This window comes from Rhinoderma darwinii, chromosome 12 (genome assembly GCF_050947455.1).
Source record: "Rhinoderma darwinii isolate aRhiDar2 chromosome 12, aRhiDar2.hap1, whole genome shotgun sequence".
NCBI classification, from domain to species: Eukaryota; Metazoa; Chordata; class Amphibia; order Anura; family Rhinodermatidae; genus Rhinoderma; species Rhinoderma darwinii.
The window spans coordinates 10615994-10638853 of NC_134698.1; the positions used below are offsets into that span (position 1 = coordinate 10615994).

Here is a 22860-nt window from a genome sequence, read left to right on the forward strand (position 1 = left end):
GGCTGTTGAGACTCCTTTGTTTCATTGTAATTCATCTTCCAGGAGTTAGACTATTATTACCACAGAGCAACAAAGAAACATTGGAGGGATTTATTATTCTTTCTACGCCCGTTTTCTGCCATAGAAAAGTCACAAATGCCTCAAAAGTTGACTTTTGAGACGTTTCCTAAAAATGGGCGGAGCTTAGCAGAAGGGGTGTGGCCATACACTGCTTGAGAAAACTGATGTGCGCCTCTTATTAAATTAGGCGCATCTTATTCCAGTATGTTTTGGATTAAGACTTGCGAATGAAACCCCAATCTTAATAAATGACCCCCATTATAATCTTCAAGTGATGACGTCATTACTTCTCCAAAACCTTAAAGTGAATGTCCCCCATGAACACCATTTTATAATTTTCTTATCTACACCAGTTCAAACTTCCATGCTGATGATTTATATATATATATATATATATATATATATATATATATATATATATATATATATATATATATATACATATGCCTGGTACTGCAGCTCAAGTCCCATTCAAATTTATGGGACGTAGCTGCAGTACCAGACTCAGCCACAACCCTATGTACAGCGCTGTGCAGACCCTTCATTCGGCTTATTGATGTATTGGAAAGGGGTTAAAGGGGTTTTAAGGCTTTACCTATTTTTGTTACAATTTTTTTTTGGTCATTTAAATCTGCTGGGTTATGGTAGGACCTCCCAAGCATTCATCTCTACGAGATAGACAACGCCACATTAGACACCAAGGTAGAACACAGTAGATAAGAAGAGAGAAGAAGATAGGACCGTCGAGAACAAGCAACAAGACAGAGACCAAATGAGGCATCGGAACAAAGATACGGGTTTAGGACATAATTTTTCCTGACATCTGCAGAATGGAAAGTAATTGCTTCTGTGATTGTTCTGGCCAAAGAACAACTGCTTCACTTAAGCAGAAGTTTCTTGACCTCTCGGCGTCCTTTACGGTTATACAAACAGAAAAAATCTGTAAACCAATTCAATGACAAGAGACGGGCGCGCTCCTCGGCATTGTCTGGGAGACAGGGTTATATGTAATTTAATAGGGTTTAGGTATAAATATAGACCGAGAATAATAAGATTCCTGAAAGAGACATTTTCCTCCGCCTCGAAATATCAGGGGGGCGCAGGTGCACGTAGCTAAGACTGATCATGTGTGGTCACAAAAAGGACACTAAAACGGGTGAATTTTTGACCTTTAAGAAGAAGTATAGCATGAAACAGAAGTAGAAGTCTTATAGAGCTCCATAGCCGGTTCGAGGCATGGTACCCGGTGGCAGTTGCCTATGGCGCCATGGTCTCCCGTACCGAGGATGCTCATAGCATTGCCTTCTTCACTCAGTATCCTCCCGCTAAGGGGTAATGGCTGTAAAATGATAACTCTAGATCTATTGCTCCTACACTTGCCTCTAGGACAGGAAGCTTCATGTGATCAGGTCGTAATAGATCAACCCTATGAAGCTCCTTTTTAGAGAAGAAGGAATTTGAGATGGTTTGGATTAAGGTTCTGGACACTAGAGGTTAAACCAGTTCATATCAGGGACTGGGATACTTAAAGAGGTTGTCCAGAATTAGAAACATTTTTGTTACTCAACTCCCCCCGATCTAGGGCTGCTTTACTGCAGGGGGCGCTGTGTCTCTGTACTCGAGCCGAGTCTACATGATGATCGACCCGCTCTGATGACGTCACAAAGCGACAACTTTAAAAAAAAAGATCTGCATGCATATCTTGCCTGTGAATGAAGTACACACTGTCTAAGCTAGTCAACCCTTATTTTGACCCTGATTCTGACCTTGACCTTTAACTCTGCCTTGCTTCTGGATTTCGCATTCATTTCGATCCTTTGGATTTGTCACCTGGTGCTTGTCGTCTGAAGTTCTGGTTTCAACCCTTGGCCCATCTCCTGTTGACGTCCTCTCTCTGGCTTCTCTTGAACTCTGATCCCATATCACTTCTACATTTCCACAGCACACTCGTCACCAATTGGCGACTTGGGACTGCAACCTGTAATTCTCTGGAGTTCTAGGGTGAAGGACGAGGAGATTCCTTAGACACCTCACTCCAATTTAGCCAGTGTCAAACCAATTGCGTTTCAGGATCCCCTACCTGGTAAGAATTGTAAAAATTGTGTCTGCCGGTTAGTTTTTTTCTCAGAAAAGGTGCCAGTCATAACCATGGGCTGTGTCTGGTATTACAGTTCAGTTCCTTCGACTTGAATGTGGATAAGCTGCAATACCAAACACAACCTATGGACAATAGTGGTGCTATTTCAGGAAAAAAAAAAACATTCACTAAAGAACAGGGACATGTTGCGACATGTGACACCAAAAAACTTATTATAGTACAAGATAGATGCCCACGTTCTTTGATGACTTTGAATGAACAGACCAGCAAAAAAGGTGCTCGACAAATGCTCTTACAGTAAAAGTGGCCATAAAATGCCCCTCGATCCATTGGCAGCTTCAGAAGCCAAAGCAATGGTTGACCCCCCAACATCTCCCGTCATGGAGGACATTGTTGGCCATTATGATGGTCTCCGATCTTTACTGTTAGTCCTTTTATAGATGTAAATCTTCTTACGTTATTGAGAGTTTTTATGCTTATTTATGGACAGGAACCAGAATCCGTAGCTCAGCTTCCTAGAATGGCTTCTCTCATTTGCGTAATTTGCTCCTACACTTGTGTACAGTAAACATGACTTGTGTGGGCCGCCAAACACGAATAGATCTTTATAAACATGAACATTCCCAGGAGGCAAAAATGTCAACAGCGTCACGAAGATGTTGAGAAAATGAGGCTAGTGGTGGAATATGACCTTTCCAACATAGCTCGTTCATTGCTAGGATCTGGAAATGAGATGACCTTTTATGTTTTGCTCATATGGTTTTTATGTTAGATGTTTAAACCTCATATGTGCCTCATTTACATAAATTACACCTCCAATTATTTTCCAATTATGATAGGTAGAAACCTACTTATAATTCTCCTCACGCTATAGTAGTCCTTATTGGAGAAGTCCTCTACGAACTCAACTTGAGCACCATATTGGCTCTCAACAAGAGACCACTCTAAAATGAAGGCTACACTTTCTTGGCTTAAATGTACTGATTGTGAGGTTCCTAAAGAGCGGGAGCTCCTGGTCCTTGCTTATTTGGACAATACATTTTTTTTATCCTCATTTTGCCAAAAATAAGCTGATCACAGGAGGATCTCCTGCTGAGATCACTAGCAATCAGTGATGGAGCAAGGCAGCAAGTGCTCATTTCCCCTGCAGCACCACCCCAGGGCTAATAAAGCATTACATGGTACCCACTGAATAATGAATGAGATGAATATGTAATTCGCAGATATGCCGGGCCCTACATAGTGAAACCTGTTTTTTGGAATGGTTCTCCACTTTGGCTAATAGATGAGGGTCCTGAAAAAAGGACTTTTTTTTAAATTCAGAATTCCCTAATAAATTATTTTAATTTATTTTTTTTTTTTTAAGCCAAACAACCCCTTTAAACTTTCCACACTGCAAGGGGGATACCTAGATAGAGATGGCATCCGAGAGTAGAGTTAGTTCTAGGGTGGTCTATTTAATTTAACTGGTCTGTTTGGGTTGGAAGCTGTTGGGGTGAGTTGCAACTCAAATCTTAATTTTGTTAAATAGGTTGTACAGGATTAGAAAAACATGACTGCTTGATTCAGAAACAGCGCCACACCTGTCTATGGGTTGTGTCTGGTAGTGCAGCTCAGCTAAAATGAAGTGAATGGGGCTGAGCTGCAATACCACGCACAACCTATGGACAGGTGTGGCGCTGTTTAAAAAAATAAAATAAAAAAACAGCCATGTTTTTCTCATCCTGTACAACCCTTTTAAAGCTTAGGATCCCTGGTGGTGAATCCTATTATTTTGTATTAACACCATAGAAAACAGGCTTCATAAAACACATGCTTTCTTTTGAAGTGTTGTTTTTTTTTTTTTTACGTCGGCAGAATAAAATCTAGCCTACAGGAGATGCCAAAATCTATTGACATGTGAGCGTATTCCTAGGAGTATTAGATTGCAGGCTCTGCAGACCGCTGCTTCCTTTTTTGCATAAGACCCGGCCGCTCTGTAGCGAGAGACTCTCGCCTTCCTCATTTAACAGGCAAGGATGTTGTCAGCCGGTATTCACTCTACAAAGACTACACACACTGCTCTACAAAGGAATACAAACATACACAAGTGTTCGGCACTTTCTGCGGCTTCAATGCTAAGTATCTCGTTTGATGCTCGGCCTGCAGAGAGAGCGCACCGCTTTCATATATTACTCTGCAATCCAGCTTCTCGTTTCCCCTTGGCATAAAGTTTTCAATTGTTTTCCTCATTAACAGCCCCCTCTACACGCATCTCATATGCCGCAAATAGGTTAAAGGGTCCGTTTGTAAGAAAACACCGAAGCAAAACTTCATCATTTATTAACACTATTGGTAAATTCCAAAGAAAACATTCCTGCGAGATATTACTGATTTATGGGGCCATTACAGGGTCCAACGAGTGGTTAAAAAGGGCTGGGTGTATGTGTTTTGGATAGATTACAGTGTATGGTTGCCTTAGAGCACCAATTCACATACCAAATGTTTCAAGTTGAGTCACTTTGTAAATACTTTGCATTATTTATCTTGTACTGATTTTGAGTTACAGACTATATAATCCTTCAGAGCTGCACTCACTATTCTGCTGGTGGAGTCACTGTGTACATACATTACTTATCCTGTACTGATCCTGAGTTACATCCTGTATCTCTTTATTTTATATAAATTTACAAAACATAAACTGAAAAACAAATACATAACTAATTCCATATAACCAAAAAGTCACAACCCAATTCTTATAAACAAATTTTCTTATATACATCTCTGTATATGAGAAGAGAAAACTATACTAGACCCGGCCACATACACCCCACTCTTATATACTTACATCTACACTTCATCCGAAGCTAAACAATAGCTAGAATATATACAAACATCATATAAACGTCATCCAAAGTACTAACAGAAAATCCCCCGACCCGCGTCAACCAAGGGCCTAAAGAAACAACATAATAATGATGATAATAATAATAATCAAACAACATAATAACAAATAAAATAATAATAATAATAATAATAATAACAAAAACAATCCAAAATATAATAATACTAATCCCAAATTTTTTTTTTTTTTTTTTTTAAATCACACTATACACATCCTGACTTTCCTTAACCTTACCCTTCTTACCTAAACTCCACCACCCCAGCCAGCATCTCGCCTCATGTCCTCTCACGTCCGCATAGTCCAGATGCTGGCCCCCACCACCACACCCCCAGCCCAGCCCCCCGCCCCATGTCCTCCCATGTCCGCATAGTCCGGGGCTGGGTCAGTCAAACCCCCCCCCCCCCGACCCCTCCCAACCTATCTATTAACCCCCTTAAGTCTATCCCTATTCTAACAACATTTCTACAATATAATACAATACACATCACCAACTTGTCCAAATACCAAACCATATACAAAATACACCGTACCCGAAAGCACCAAGTTCGGTCGCATGTAAACCTTTTTCCTGCCATTTCAATCCTAAACAAAACAAAAATCTTCCTGTGCTTACCTCGCCCATCACCAGATAGAGAGAAGGGAAAGCCCCCCCCAGCTCCCCCCCAGAGGCCAAGGTACCACGTCCACCGCTGCACCCTCCCTATCGCTTGCCCTATCTCCTTACCCTATTACTAGCCCTTTCTTGACCCTATTGAAAGCTGACCCTATGCTGACCCTCACCTTTCCCTTATTCCGAGCCCTATCGCTATATTTTTTTTTTTATTGGTACCTCAGCGGAACGCAGACCCCCACCTCCAGTTGAGCACTGGTGACGACTCCCCCTCCCTCATGAAGGCAGACACATTAAGGCACCCAAAAGGAAAAGCCCCTCCAAAGACGAAAGGCTTTGGATGCTCCCAATCTGCCAACCTCCAAAGAATGCACCTTCACCAGGTCACCCATGATATTGCGAACAACCTCATCCACTAGGAGGATTTTCTTCTGGGTAGAAACTAGACATCGTGCATTCCACATAAAGTGCCTGACCACTATACTGACTAGAAACAAGGTGCAATGGTCCCTACCACCAAGGTCTCCGAACACTCCATAGGCCCACCCAGCATAGGAGAGGCTGGTTAGGCCTGGCCAACCAATGGAGGCTCCCACCCTTTTGTATACCTCTGTATTGAAAGGGCAATGAAGCAGGAAATGCTCCATGCTTTCCAGCACTCCGCCGCACTCCTCCCGGGGGCAATCCCGATCATCAGAGCTTCTGCACTTTAGATTGCCCCTCACATACAGTCTCCCATGGAAGCAACGCCAAGCCAGATCCCAAAACTTCTGGGGAATCCTCGCTGAATTTAAAAGTTTTAATCCCACCCCGAGGTCACTACTTGGGCAGTCTTTGAGCGCCAGGGGCTTCTGGAAGTGGGTCATCAGGACCCTCCTGTCAAGAAACTTTCTCGACATGGTCCTGATCTCCCACACCTCCAGACCCCACCGGCGAACAATCTTCAGCGCCAGGGTGGCATAAGCCGGGAGATGTCCGTGAGGTGTACGCAGGTCTTTCACTTGCCCTCCTCTCTCCCATTCCTGGAAGAAAGGCCGAAACCACACCCTGCAGGAGGATATCCACCAAGGAGCCCTCTCTTGCCAGAGGTTTGCCAGGTTGATCTTAACAAAGGTGTTCACTAGGAACACCACCGGGTTAACCATACCTAACCCGCCTAGTGTCCTTGGTAGGTAAGTAACCTCCCTCTTGATTAGGTTGAGCCTGTTCCCCCATAACAGCTGGAAGAACAGGCTATAGACCCGAGTCCAGAGAGGTTCTGGCAAGATGCACACACTGCCCAGGTAAAGCAACATGGGCACCAGGTAGGCCTTGGCCAAGTGAACCCTTTCCCTCAGGGTTAAGGACCAACCCTTCCATTGGTCGACCTTCTGGGCAACTAGATTCAGCCTATCCTCCCAGTTCTTCTTGGGGTAATCACCCGGGCCAAATTCGACTCCTAAGATCTTAGCAGACCCCTGAGGCTCTGGAAGGGTGTCCGGGAGATCAAAACCAGGATCTCCTCCTCCCAGCCAGAGACTTTTGCACTTATCCCGGTTGATCTTGGACCCAGATGCCAATGAGTAACGCTCCACTTCCGACATCACCCACTCTGCCTCCCCTCTCGAGGAGACAAAAATGGAGACGTCGTCTGCGTACGCAACCACCCTCTGAGTGGCCTCCGGCCCCTCCAGCCCGGCCCCGACTCCCGCCAATGGCCCACGATCGATCCTTTTAAGAAAAGGATCAATTGCGAACGCATATAGCAAAGGGCTCAAGGGACAACCCTGGCGGACACCAGACCCAACCTCAAAGGGGGTTCCAACCCAACCGTTCACCAGCGCAAAAGTCTCAGCCCCAGTGTATAAGGTCTGTAGCCAATTGACAAACCCCCCCGGTAGGCCGTACCTCAGAAGGACCGACCAGAGGTACTCGTGGTCCACCCGGTCAAAAGCCTTGGCCTGGTCCAAGGACAGGATGTACCCCTCCCACCGACCAGAATTTCCCTGCTCCACTGCCTCTCTGACACTGAGGACAGCACTAAATGTGCTGCGGCCTGGAACAGAGCAATGCTGGACCGGCGAAAGGAGCCGGGATGCAAACTTCACCAGCCGATTAAACAGCACCTTTGCGAGAACCTTTCTGTCCGTATTGAGCAGCGCTATGGGACGCCAATTCTCAATACGGGTCGAGTCTTTACCCTTCGATAAAACGATCAAGGCCGACCTCCTCATTGACATTGGCAAAGTACCCGAGGAAAGGCACTCATTAAACACCTCAGTCAAGAGGGGAACTAGGGTTCCTTTAAAAGTCTTATAAAACTCGGATGTTAAGCCATCCGGCCCTGGCGATTTTTTGAGGGCAAGCCCATCAATCGCCAATCCAACTTCCTCTTCCTTGATCGAGTCTATCAAAACACCGAGAGAGGGGTCTACCCCTGGCTCAGGGATGGTTTCAGCCAGGAAAGCCGACATCTCGTCTCGGTTTGGATCTTGCTTCCCCAAGAGGTGCGAGTAGAAGGATCTGACGACCTCCAAGATCCCTGATTTGGATCTCTTCAGAGATCCTGTACTATCAATCAGTCCTGTCACAACCTTACGACTCACTGACATCTTACAGTTCCTGTAGGGGTCGGGCGAGCGGTACTTCCCGAAATCCCTCTCAAGAACGAAAGATGTGTGCCTATCATACTGACACCTCCTGAGCAAAGCTTTCACCACGGAGATCTCCTCCCCACTACCCCCGGTTGAGACCAGATGTTCGAGTTTCCCCCTCAGTTCCTGATATAGGCGGTACCTACTCATGGACCTGAGGCTTGAGAGCCTGCGGAAAAATCCTGCCACCCGGACTTTAAACAACTCCCACCACTCAGACTTAGTACCACTGAGATCCAACAAAGGTACCTGGCTCTGAAGAAAATCCTCAAAGGCCTGTCTTATCTCCGCTTCTTCCAAGAGAGTAGAATTCAGCCTCCATATACCTCTTCCCATCTGGAGGGACTCTGCAATGTTCAAAGAGAAAATAATCATACAGTGATCGGAGAACTCCACCTCAACAACGGACACTGGTGAAGAGATGGCTTCCTCCTTCAAAAAAAACCTGTCTATCCTAGACCTACAACTACCTCTACGATAGGTGAAACCCGAGTGGCCTGGGGTATGCCTGATGTGGATATCCACCAGGCGAGCATCGCTAACTATATTTTTTAATGCTACACTATCATAGGTCAATTTTTTATCTCCGGAACCTCCTCTATCTCGGGGCCTCACGACAGTATTGAAGTCCCCTCCAAAGATAACTTGTCGACCTGAAAAAAGGAAAGGCTTAATCCTCATGAAGAGACTTTTACGGTCCCATTTGCTCTGGGGTCCGTATATATTGATTAGTCTTAATTCCTGTCCCCTCATGAGGACATCTAAGATCAAGCACCTCCCCATTTCTAACTCAATCATCCGTCGGCATGTTACCGGTGCGGTGAAAAGGACCGCCACTCCGCTATAGGGCTCAGCCGCAAGAGACCAGTAGGAGGGCCCGCGTCGCCACTCCCTCCTAGATTTAACGACATCTGCCAAAAGTGACAGCCTGGTCTCCTGCAAAAACAAAATGTCGGCTTCAACTCGGCCAAGAAAATCAAAGGCTGCAAATCTCGCCCTATCTGACTTAATGCTGGCAACGTTAATTGATGCCAGCGTCAACGGAGTGGGTGCCGCCATCATGGATGTTTGAGTTAGACGGCTTTCTTCTTCCCACCCCCTCCTCTATCTGATGAGGACCCCCCTTCTTTGCCTCGCTTCTTGCAAACTGAGGAGTCCATACTCACCACCCTATTCCCATCTTCAACCCCAAGTTCCGGGTCAACCTCCCCCTCTGGGGGCAACGGCCCCTGCAGCAGGGGAGGCTCAACGACTCTAGGGTGCCCTACCATGCCCTCCCTCTTAGTATGAGAGGCTGGAATGTCCACGAGAGCATGGTATCGATCAGTAGAGCGCACCAGGGGGGTACAGGATTTACCTTCCTGGGCCAGGGCGGGGCCAGATGTATTTGGCCCTTGGGTTTTGCCCGGTGTCCCTTTTGCTGTAGGCTGAGTCCTCTCTTCCTCTCCCACACTTTCACAGTGGGAGGACTGAGAGTCCTCAGCCCTCTGCTCCCTTTGGATCCTCCTCATCTCCCCGTTCAATTCGGCCTCCCCAGGGGCATCAGCTTCAGGGGGGGCATCCAGATCCGAATCAGAGGTCGTCCCAGTTTCTTGGAGCGCCCTCCAAATCCTCTCCTTCCTTCGCTTCTCCGCCCTTCTCTGGCGAGAAGGGGGACCCTTCTTTGCATTCTTCCCTTGCCCCTGTGCCCCATCGTCCCTGCCCGCACCCTCACCCACGGAGGCCTCCCTCCTTTCATCCTCCGCAGGTTTGGAACAGGCATTGACAACAGAGCGAGGACACCGACTGAACGGGTGACCTAAGTCACCACACAGGTTGCAGCGAATACGGTCACACAATGCGGCTAGATGACCAATCCCCCCACAATGAGCACACTTCTGCACCTTGCAGCCTGCACTCAAATGTGAGGGGTCGCCACACCGGTGACACAACTTCGGCTGCCCCTGGTAGAAGACAAGGATCCGATCTCTTCCCAGGAAAGCAGACGATGGTATGTGGGACACCGTCTGTCCCAGACGCTTTAGTTTAACCATGAACGTCCAGGCCCCTGACCAGATGCCAAACTCATCCATGTTCTTCCGTGGCATCTCTACTACCTCTCCGTACCTTCCCAACCAGGTCATGATATCAATACAAGAGAGTGACTCGTTACGGGTAAGAACGGTCACTCTCTTGGGACCACTTTGGCGAGAAATTGCTTGTGCAGCAAAGTCTCGCCAGCCAGGCTCGTCCTTCATCAGCTCGTAGTTCCCCCAGAAGACCTCAAGGCCCCCTAGGTGAACAAAGCTGATGTCAAACTCGACCGAGCCATGAGGATGTATCAAGGCAAAGATGTCACTCGCCTTGAAGCCCATCCCCAGCAGCAGCTCCACCACCCTCTTTCTGGGAGGGCACGCATCATTGCCACGCCACCGGAGACGGACCACATTCCTCCTGGCTACAGCCTGCCCGGCTGTTGGGAGCGACCACTGATCTCCTCGTTGCTCTCGGAAGGCATTTAGACCATATCTGTCTATCCAGAAAGACAGGTCCTTCTGCACTCCCCCTATGGTTAGGGTTTGCTTTCCCTCTCTTAAAGCGTCCAAGAGACGTTGTTGCAAGTTACCGTCCCCGGACCTTGAGGATGAAGATGGGTGGGCCCGCTGTCCCCCCGCTGCCACACCAGCATAAGACCTGCCGGATGTCACAGCAAGAGGAGCGACAGGCCCATTGCCCCTGGTTGATACCCCATCCCCACCACCCACCACCTCACCACCTACATACACAGCACTCAACACCCCATTACCAGCAGACACTCCAGCATCTTTATTTACAGACACCTGCATACCCCCAGCAGTTCCCACATCCACAGCCGCAACTTTTTTATTTAACCCACCAGGTCCCCCTGCAGTCATCCTTCTGGCCAGGCCTGGTCCTATGTTATGTATTTTTTCTGTGCATTTTGTGTGGGTAGACACTGCTTCAGTCTCCGCATCATCAGGCACCTTTGCAGGGACGCCACCAGATGTTATAAGCGGTGTCCCCGCTGTGCCCTCCGCCTCATTAACCTCCATCTTTTCTATGTGCGGAACATTTTTGGGAAAGGGGCCACCGCCGCCCCCGACGCCAGCAGCCCCCTTCTCGCCTACACCACTTTTCAGTGGCCAACAGAGCCGGAGCCCCCTCTGTGACCGCCCTTGTCCGGAACGTCTGACGGCTTGACACCGACAGACTTCCGGCTTTCAGACACCACATCCGGTTTCTGGTTTACCCGTTCTCCAGACCGCTGACTCGCATCAGAGACCAGTTTCCCGGGCTCGCCATTAACCGGACACGGGGACACACCCCCTGGCGTCACCAGGCCACCAGTACCGCCCCCTTTGCAGGGGTTGGCGTCCGGCGCCATTTTGACCACCACGTGTTCTAATGCCGGACCCGTAACACTCTCCCCGCATTCCCGCTCCAGCCCCACTGCAGAGGCTTGAGCTGGGGGTCTTGCGGGACCTGCGCCCTGATCCTGACTTGCATCAGGCTCAGAGCACAGGAAGGATCTTGCTGTGTACACCATTTTAAATGAACCTTCAGCAGATTTTTTTTCCTTTTGTCTTTTTTTTCTTCTTAAATTTTTTTTTCTTTTGCTTTTCCTCCTCTGCGGGTAACTCTGCACCGAAACAAAATCCCTGGGAGGATACCGGCGACTCCACATTACGGATCTGAGTGAGTAATCCTGGAGGCCGCTCACTGTCAGTATCAAAACTCTCCTGATTTCTCCCAGCTGTGTGTCCACCCTCCTCCTCCTCACTGCTCCTGGGTGCCTCAGAATCTGAGCCTTCTCTGGACTTTGCATTCTCATGCTCCATTGTCTCCACCACATTTTCCTTTGCTGTGTCTGGGGCTCTGCTGTCTTCCTCCACACATTCTATTTTTATAGGTTCTGCCATCTCGGCAAACCTCTCTTCATTTTTTAATTTTTCACCAAACACCCCTCCGCCTGCCACAATCTCATCACGTCTTTCTTCCACTTCTTTTATTTCCTCCAACAAGGATTTCACATTTAAAAGGTATCGGGACCTCTTACGTCCTGAGGCTTTTGCAGCTCTTCCTCTGGCGACCGCCAAGTCCGCACGGAGCCGTTGCAGCGACTTCCTGAGGTCCCGATACTCCTCCAACCGCATAGCCAGACGGGAGCTGAAGTTCTCCACCGTCTCTCCGGTCCTCAGCTGTCCCCATTCCTCCACACGACCGTCATCCAAATGTCCGGACGGCGCTGGTCCTTCTCCAGATGACAACACCTCGATCACCCTGCCGGACCGCGTCTCCATACCCTTATCCAGGGTTCCAGCCTCAGGGGGAGCCAGGACAGCCTTGCCCCGAGATGATCTCCTCACCCCCGCGACTGTTTGCATATTCCCAGCCAGCTGGGATGACCCTCTACCCCCCGCTGGCATGCTCCGGGAGGTAGAGGTCTGAGGCTCCATCCTAGGATGGAACCCCCCTCAGGGTACTTTCCAAGCCCAGGCAGATGGTATGAGGCCTGGGCAGATAGGATAAGGAAAGTCCCTGGATCCAAGGCCTGCACGGAAGTCTCAGCAGCTCTCTCCACACGTCCTACTCCACCCACTCCAGAGCTGCACTCACTATTCTGCTGTGTAGTCACTGTGTACATACATTACATTACTTATACTGCACTGATCCGGAGTTACATCCTGTATTATACTTCAGAGCTGCACTCACTATTCTGCTGGTGGAGTCACTGTGTACATACATTACATTACTTATCCTGTACTCATCCTGAGTTACATCCTGTATTATACTCCAGAGCTGCACTCATTATTCTGCTGGTGGAGTCACTGTGTACATACATTACATTACTTATCCTGTACTGATCCTGAGTTACATCCTGTATTATACTCCAGAGCTGTACTCACTATTCTACTGGTGGAGTCACTGTGTACATACATTACATTACTTATCATGTACTGATCCTGAGTTACATCCTGTATTATACTCCAGAGCTGCACTCACTATTCTGCTGGTGAAGTCACTGTGTACATACATTACTTATCCTGTACTGATCCTGAGTTACATCCTGTATTCTACTCCACAGCTGCACTCACTATTCTGCTGGTGGAGTCACTGTGTACATACATTACATTACTTATCCTGTACTGATCCTGAGTTACATCCAGTATTATACTCCAGAGCTGCACTCACTATTCTGCTGGTGGAGTCGCTGTGTACATACATTACATTACTTATCCTGTACTGATCCTGAGTTACATCCTGTATTATGCTCCAGAGCTGCACTCACTATTCTGCTAGTGGAGTCACTGTGTACATACATTACATTACTTATCCTGTACTGATCCTGAGTTACATCCTGTATTATACTCTAGAGCTGCACTCACTATTCTGCTGGTGGAGTCACTGTGTACATACATTACATTACTTATCCTGTACTGATCTTGATTTTCAGCCTGTATTATACTCCAGAGCTGCACTCACTATTCTGCTGGTGGAGTCACTGTGTACATACATTACATTACTTATCCTGTACTGATCCTGAGTTACATCCTGTATAATACTCCACAGCTGCACTCACTATTCTGCTGGTGGAGTCACTGTGTACATACATTACATTACTTATCCTGTACTGATCCTGAGTTACATCCTGTATTATACTCCACAGCTGCACTCACTATTCTGCTGGTGGAGTCACTGTGTACATACATTACATTACTTATCTTATACTGATCCTGAGTTACAGCCTGTATTATACTCCACAGCTGAATTCACAATTCCAAAGGTTTCAGAGTGAAAATCTCCCACCATTCCCTGCTTGTCCATTTTCTGCCCAGAACTTTTTCTGGTGATTTTTCTTCTAGAAGTGTAGATTTTGCACCAGGCACTGTAAAAATATGATTTATCCCACTAAATTATGGGAGCTCAGCTGAGCTGTTAGACGTGTGTCTGTTAACAAGCTTGTTGATGGTTTCCAATAGCAACAACTATAGTTGTGAATGCAGCTCTGGAGTATAATACATTATGTAACACAGGATCAGTGCAAGATACGTACTAACTATTATTACATATTGTGTTTATTATATTTATATATCACTGTAAAATTATGTTTAAGGTGAAAATACTCTTTAAGGTGGTTCTACGTAAACTGAATGCTCACGGATATTATGCTTATATGATATTAGAAGAAATATATATATTTTTCCCCAAGTAACAGCACCACTCATGGACTGTGTCTGTTATATCTGTGGCAGATAGATAGATAGATAGATAGATACAGTGGCGTAACTACCGCCGTAGCAGCAGTAGCGGCTGCTACAGGGCCCGCGGCATGAGGGGGCCCGTGTCGCCCGCCGGCACCGGCCCCCACCATGGCCGGAGGCTCCGCTAGCAGCCGCTATGGCTGCTACAGCGGGACGCCACTGAACACTACGGCAGAGCAGGGAGGTATCTCCCCGCTCTGCCATTAAACAAAAGACATGTATCCCCTATCCACAGGATATCCACAGGACAGGGGATACATGTGTGATCGCTGGCATTGATAGGGAGAATGGGGGACTGAAAGTCCCCTGAAGTTCTCCATCACAAACCTCGGACTTCCAGGGACTGTCTGCAGCTCCGTAGAAATGAATGGAGCGCCGGTCACGCTTGTGCGCATGAGTGACCAGCGCTCCTTTCATTTTTAGTGAGCTGCCGACACAGACGCCGGAAGTCAGAGGTTAGTCATGGAGAACTTCAGGGGACTTTCGGTCCTCCGTTCTCCCTATCAATGCCAGCGATCACACATGTATCCCCTATCCTGTGGATAGGGGATACATGTATATTATTAGGACACACTGTAGGTCGCATTTTCTTGGGAAGGGGGACGCTGTATGGCGTTCCCTACAGGGGGAAGGACGCTGTATGACGTTCCCTACAAGGGGGACGACGACGCTGTATGGCGTTCCCTACAGGGGGGACGACGCTGTATGGCGTTCCCTACAGGGGGGACGACGCTGTATGGTGTTCCCTACAGTGGGGACGACGCTGTATGGCGTTCCCTACAGGGGGGGCGCTGTATGGCGTTCCCTACAGGGGGGGACGCTGTATGGCGTTCCCTACAGGGGGGGGACGCTGTATGGCGTTCCCTACAAGGGGGACGACGACGCTGTATGGCGTTCCCTACAGGGGGGATGACGCTGTATGACGTTCCCTACAGGGGGGGGATGCTGTATGGCGTTCCCTACAGGGGGGGGACGCTGTATGGTGTTCCCTACAGGGGGATGGACGCTGTATGGCGTTCCCTACAGGGGAGGGGACGCTGTATGGCGTTCCCTACAGGGGTACGGATGCTGTATGGCGTTCCCTACAGGGGGGGACGCTGTATGGCGTCCCCTACAGGGGGGGGCTGTATGGCGTTCCCTACAGGGGAGGGGGCTGTATGGCGTTCCCTACAGGGGGGGCTGTATGGCGTTCCCTACAGGGGGGGCTGTATGGCGTTCCCTACAGGGGGGGGGCTGTATGGCGTTCCCTACAGGGGGGGGGCTGTATGGCGTTCCCTACAGGGGGGGCTGTATGGCGTTCCCTACAGGGGGGGCTGTATGGTGTTCCCTACAAGGGGGGGCTGTATGGCGTTCCCTACAGACCCCCCTGTAGGGAACGCCATACAGACTCCCTGTAGGTAACGCCATACAGTCCCCCCTGTAGATAGCGCCATACAGCCCCCCTGTAGATAGTGCCATACAGCCCCCCCTGTAGGGAACGCTATACAGTCCCCCCCTGTAGGGAACGCCATACAGTCCCCCCCTGTAGGGAACACCATACAGTCCCCCCGTAGATAACGCCATACAGTCCCCCCGTAGATAACGCCATACAGCCCCCCCATACATAACGCCATACAGCCCCCTCTGTAGATAGCACCATACAGCCCCCTCTGTAGATAACGCCATACAGCCCCCACTGTAGAGAACAGATATCTACATAGGGGGCTGTATGGCGTTCCCTACAGGGGGGGCTGTATGGCGTTCCCTACAGGGGGGGCTGTATGGCGTTCCCTACAGGGGGGGCTGTATGGCGTTCCCTACAGGGGGGGCTGTATGGCGTTCCCTACAGGGGGGGCTGTATGGCGTTCCCTGCAGGGGGGGCTGTATTGCGTTCCCTACAAGGGGGGGCTGTGTGGCGTTCCCTACAGACCCCCCCTGTAGGGAACGCCATACAGACTCCCTGTAGGTAACGCCATACAGTCCCCCCTGTAGATAACACCAGACAGCCCCCCCGTAGATAACACCATAAGTCCCCCCTCTAGATAACGCCATACAGTCCCCCCTGTAGATAGCGCCATACAGTCCCCCCTGTAGATAGCGCCATACAGTCCCCCCTGTAGATAGTGCCATACAGCCCCCCTGTAGATAGTGCCATACAGCCCCCCCTGTAGGGAATGCCATACAGTCCCCCCCTGTAGTGAACGCCATACAGTCCCCCCTGTAGGGAACGCCATACAGTCCCCCCTGTAGGGAACGCCATACAGTCCCCCTGTAGGGAACGCCATACAGTCCCCCCGTAGATAACGCCATAAGTCCCCCCTCTAGATAACGCCATACAGTCCCCCCTGTAGATAGCGCCATATAGTCCCCCCTGTAGATAGCGCCATACAGTAACCCAGTAGATAGCGGCATACAGTCCCCCCTGTAGATAGCGCCATACAGTCCCCCCTGTAGATAGCGCCATACAGTCCCCCCTGTAGATAGCGCCATACAGCCCCCCTGTAGATAGTGCCATACAGCCCCCCCCTGTAGGGAACGCTATACAGTCCCCTGTATACCTCAACACTAGGAGCTTCCGGTGTGGTTATCACGGACTCTAGTGTGAATTAGGGTCAAGACTATTGTTATGCCCATTTTTCAAATGCTGATTCCGTATTGATATTCTTGTTGAACACTGAGCTATAGGAGGTTCACAATTGAATTAGAACTCAGAGTTTATTATTTAATACGTTTTTATACACACGGTGGGGCTTTTTCACAGTGGTGATTGTACCCCTGTTTTTAGAGAGTTATAAATAAATGTTATATTTTACTCGTATATCACACCAGTGAACGCTATACAGTCCCCCCCTGTAGGGAACGCCATACAGTCCCCCCCTGTAGGGAACACCATACAGTCCCCCCGTAGATAACGCCATACAGTCCCCCCTGTAGGGAACGCCATACAGTCCCCCCGTAGATAACGCCATACAGCCCCCCCGTAGATAACGCCATACAGCCCCCTCTGTAGATAGCGCCATACAGCCCCCTCTGTAGATATCTACAAAGGGGGCTGTATGGCGTTATCTACAGGGGGGCTGTATGGCGTTATCAAAAGGGGGGGGTTTGTAAAAAGGGCACTATCTACAAGGGGGGGGGGTTGTGTGACACCCGGGGGAGGGGGGGCCCAGTCAAAAGTTTGCTATGGGGCCCAGTCTTTCCTAGTTACGCCCCTGGATAGATAGATAGAAAATAAAGAAAGACAGATAGATAACAGATCTACAAATATATACCTAATGTTCTTTATAAATAATGTTATGTAATAAGATGGAGATTTGATTTTGTTTTCGCTCCTTTCCCGAGCCCCGAGTCTCCCGTCACAGACATTTTCATCTCGCCACTTAGAAGCAGAAATCTTTCTGCAACATCCACATAAATATCCACATTTTATGATGACTCAGCTGCAGGTACAAGCAACATTTAAAGATTATTGTGTGCGGTACATGAGGAGCGCAGGATCCTGTACATAGCCGCCTGATTATGGCGCAAAATACACAAATTCTAGAAGGAAAAAACGCTGGTGATTAGAACACAAAATCATATTCTCTTTTTATATATGCAAATGATTGACTTCTTCTATCCATTCAACGAGATCGGGGCCGGTGTTATAGAAAAGCGGTCCCTGGGCAACAAGTCCCAATTTTTAGATAGTTTTTCTCATAATAAACAACTCTAGGGTAGTGAAAGACTTAATTGTAAATTCCCTAATGGTCGGACGCAGTGAAGGGGTTAATTATACACTCACTGGTGGTCTAGAACAGTGAGGGGGGCAATGTTCCTCAGGGGACCCCTAGGAAGTGGAATTGAAAATTTTTCAGTTTGCCACCCTACATCACATATACAGCAAGGCTCTAATATACTTGAGTTCCGAGAATCGGTACAAGTCTTTTTACTACCCTTCAAGATAGTCAGCAGAATACAGGCTAGCTTTTCCAGCAGCCTGTATCCTGTTTATGGCACAGCAGACACAGGCTGCCATAAAACAGTCCTTGTCCGATGATGAGTGGCAGTAAATGAATGGCCATGTTGCCCATTAAACGCTGATGGCACATTTTTGGTTGGGGCCCTGTTATGGTCAAGTTAAGTCTTTATCCTTTTTATGCTTTTTTATGGGTGTTCCTGGACAAAGCGGGGCCCGAAATGTACCACAAAAAGTTGAAAGGTATTTGTAAGCATAGCACAGGTACCAAATTGGCTTATGAAAGGTGAACCTACTCCTGAGAGGGGAAGGTGTAGGCATATTATTGGAGTAAATGTGCCGATATAATGTTCCTCAAGCGTATAATCCCTGTTTTGTTCGATTAAAGCTAGCCATACCTTATTGAATTCTGACTTGTTGTTAATGGTTGGTTTGTGAAGGTCGAAATTTTGGACTCCAACACCATCATTTAGAAAGTCAAATCACCGATCGATCTTTGCTTTGATCTGTGGCCTGGTCTAAGCTTCTATTGATAGGACGCAGATCGGTTATTCTCCATGTACGACTTTCCAAAGACCCGACAATGACCAAACAACTTCATTACGGCAAGTCAACGTTTCCACAGATATCTTGCGAACAGAAAATTGTCTAAATTGGCCTTTTTGGTTGTCCAAAATCTCTAAAGTATGGCCAGCTTGAGCTTTTTTGTTCCTTGTTATTGATTATAGTTCTATTGGCCTCCCCTCTATAGTATATCCCCTTCCATATCCCTCTCTCCTTGTCTTGATCCTCCCTTGGTATCCTATGTATTGTGTCTCCTTTGTCAGGTCGACATTCTGACTATTCTCCTGACATCTTGGAACCATGTTGACCTCTTCTGCTGACCATGACCTTAATCTGTGACCATCCATTTGTCTGTTTTGGTACCTTACTATCCACTCTATCCACCTGATGTCAAAGTCTCGGGGTGAATGTAAGAACTTTGAGCAAAAAGAAGTTCTACAGGAAAACGGGGATACTTTATGTAAAAAGCAGGATCTACTGGGCTTTTTTTATGGATTTCTTGGTGGTATCTCAAGAACGTTATATTTTCATAAGCGTTGCTTTGTTTTTATTGACCCTAACCTTGGTCCTGGTGACGTCTTGCGTTCTGTGGCACCTGGTGCTGGCTTCTTAGGACAGAAAGTTATTTTTGTCAGGCTATCCTGGAGTAGTTTTGGATGGTGCCACAGTTAGTTTTAAGCTTGTTGTAGGCCGTGCTTTTTCTCCCTGTAGCCCACAAGGATGATCTTCATGAACAAATCTAAAAACAATTATACATTTTTGGTGGGGCCAACCTTTGTGTCCACCCAATACTAAGTGTGTTTTTTTTATTTTATTTTATAGCCCCAAAAAAAGGGTTAGCCAGTTATTTAATGGTGAGCATTGGGGTCTAGTGTACCCTCTTAGGTCCAGTTTAGGATTTGGGCAGGCCCAGACATTCATTTATGATGAAGTATACTATGGGTCTTCTCTGAAAAAATATTGGACATCAGAGGCTCCGATGTTCAGGGCACTAAATTCTAATGGAATATTACGTATTTTTGGCTGTAATATTATTTGGAAATGTTCCTGCATTCGTGACTGTAAAAACCTAAGCTTTTAAAGCCATCAATTCATATCCTCTTGGCATTTTAAGTTCATTCTAATTAGAAATAAGCTTTTAAATTACAATATAATTAACAAATGAATTTCATTTATCATATGACATAATATGGGTGATAGGGAAGTCGTCTTGATAACTCAGCGAGCTTTTGAGAACATCATCATTCAAGGTGGGCTTTGATGTGCTGGGTCACTGGTCAAGTTTCCCGACTCCTGGCTAACCCTAAATGATGATAATATACATATTATGGTTTTTGCCCAAATTACTCCTTTTTCTAAAATGTATGTTATTCAATGTTTCCTATTATATATTCTTACAAGGTGTCCTAGGAGGTTATTGTAATGTTTTGCTATTCGTGGACCGAGCATAGTTCATAAAAGTCACCAATGCTCCGCTGACTCAATAACTGCAGAATCCAAACCTCCTCTGGCATTAACTTCCGCACAAAAACCGTGCCGGGTGCTTCATGGCATGGGTTTCCATGGCCGAGCGGCTGCATGCCAGCCTTACATCACCAAGCACAATGCCAAGTGTCGGATGGAGTGGTGTAAAGCCAAAGCCACTGGACTCTGGAGCAGTGGAAACGTGTTCTGTGGAGTGGCGCTTCTCTATCTGGCAGTCTGATGGACTAGTCTGAGTTTGGTGAATGCCAGGAGAACGCTGCCCGCTTGGCTGCATTGTGCCAGCTGTAAAGTTTGGTGGAGGAGGGTTAATATCATGGGGTTGTTTTTCAGGGCTCGGCCTAGACCCCTTAGATCCAGCGAGGGAAAATATTAATGCTTCAGCACACAAGACGTTTTGGACAATTGTAGCGTCCAACTTTTTGTGAACAGTTTGGGTTTCGGCCCTTTTCTGTTCCAGCATGACTGTGCACCGGCTGGGCCCGCTCCATAGAACGAATGGGCTTATCCTGGGATCCCGCTCTTTTAACCCTTTAGATGCCACAGCCAATAGCAACCACGGCATCTAAGCCGTTAGAAACAAGGGAATGGCCTCCACTGACATTCCATCACCCCCCTTGGATGCAATCGCAGGGTGCTGATGGTTGTCATGGCAGCCTGGGAGCCTAATAAAGACCCCCAGATCTGCCATCTTTGTTCTACTATTATGCTCTGCCTCCGGCAGAGCTTACTAGGAGCCAGTCGGTATCACGATATACTGCAATACATTAGTAATCCAATGATCGCTGGTTCATGTCCCCTAGAGGGACTAGTAAAGAACTGTTACATAAAGTTTTTTTAATGTTTTTAAAAAAGTTAATTTTTTCCCAAAAGCAATGTAAAAAATAAATAAAAAATAACATAACTGGTATTGCCGTAAAAGTCTGAGCTATTACAACATAACATTATTTAACCCGCATTGTGAATGCCATAAAAAAAACAAAAAACTCCAGAATCGCTGTTTTTTGGTCACCTCATCTCCCACAAAAAATGGAATAAGAAGTGATCACAAAGTCTAATGCACCCAAACATTGTACCAGTACAATCTAGAGCTTGTCCGGCAGAAACAAGGCCCCTACACTGCTCAATTGACGGAAAAATAAAAAGGTTATGGCTCTCAGAATATGGCGACACAAAACAAATTTTTGTTTTTAACCATAATTTTTTTCCTTTTAAAAGTAGTAAAATATAAAAAAAACGTATGAATTTGGTATTGCTGTAATCATATTGACCCACAGAATAAAGTTTTTACTGCACGGTGAACCCCATAAAAATAAAACCCAAAAAACAATGGAGGAGTAATTTTCTTTCCAGTTTCCCCAGTACATTAAATGGTACAATAAATGGTGTCGTGAAAAACTAAAACTTGTTTCGCAAACAAACAAGCCCTTATACGGCTATATCAGTGGAAAAATCAACAAGGTAATGGCTTTTGAAAGGTGGGGAGCAAAAAGCAAAAATGAAAATTCGGAAAACGGCTGCAGAGGAAAAGGGTTAAAATGTAGCGGTGGTCGAAGAATGCGCCCTAACGCTCCAGTCAATGTTCATGGGGCTGATGGAAACAGCCAAGCGCTGTACTCAGCTGTCTCCAGCGGTGCCGTAGACTTTGAATGTAGCGGCACTGCGCATGCTCGACCACCATTCAAGGTTTTCAGGACCCCTGTTCTAGCGATTAGTCGGAGGACCAATGGTGGGGCCCCAAGCGATCAGACATTTATCACCTACCCTATGGACAGGGGATAAATTTCCTTCTTGGCACGACCCCTTTAAGGCAAGATGCTTGCTGCCCTTGGATAGTGGGTGTGATCTGCCAGCAGTAGACGTGAGGACCAGACAACATGGTGACATCACATGCACCATTACATAACAAGGACGACATCTGTTTTCTCCTTCCTCCCGAGGGACCTAAAGGAAAGTTCCATGTAAGAAATTGCGTCTATTATTAAGACTGTCTTTACAAAATACCAGCAATGCCGAAAGCTGTAGACCACAATATCTCCCCTACCTTTATACTCGGAGAATTGCCTTGGTTCTCAGTCATACAGAGCATTAAACCTCAATCTTTTCATTCCAGCCCATGTCTGATCTCACACTCATCCTTTGTGTTCATCTGGAATAACGTCTCTTCCATTAATCTTTGTCTCGTTCACTCTACTTTGCCTCCGAGAGTCTAGACTTGTCTTTGTTCCCACGTCATCTCGCTGTCTCCTCGTGAGTTACATTTTATAATGTATTCCATGACGCGGCTTCCCTCTGCTTAAAGAACTACTATATCCATTAGTTTGACTTT

General features: G+C 47.2%; 1 protein-coding gene across 1 annotated transcript in view; it reads right to left on the reverse strand.

Moving 5' to 3' along the window:
* The window catches only part of LOC142664338 (uncharacterized), a 47920-nt gene extending 25261 nt beyond the window's left edge, over positions 1-22659 (reverse strand). The window contains exon 1 of the mRNA XM_075843383.1: positions 22576-22659. Within this exon, the coding sequence (XP_075699498.1) occupies positions 22576-22620 (45 nt within the window). The 5' untranslated portion in view covers positions 22621-22659. The remainder of the gene's footprint in view (positions 1-22575) is intronic.
* Positions 22660-22860: the final 201 nt, after the last annotated feature.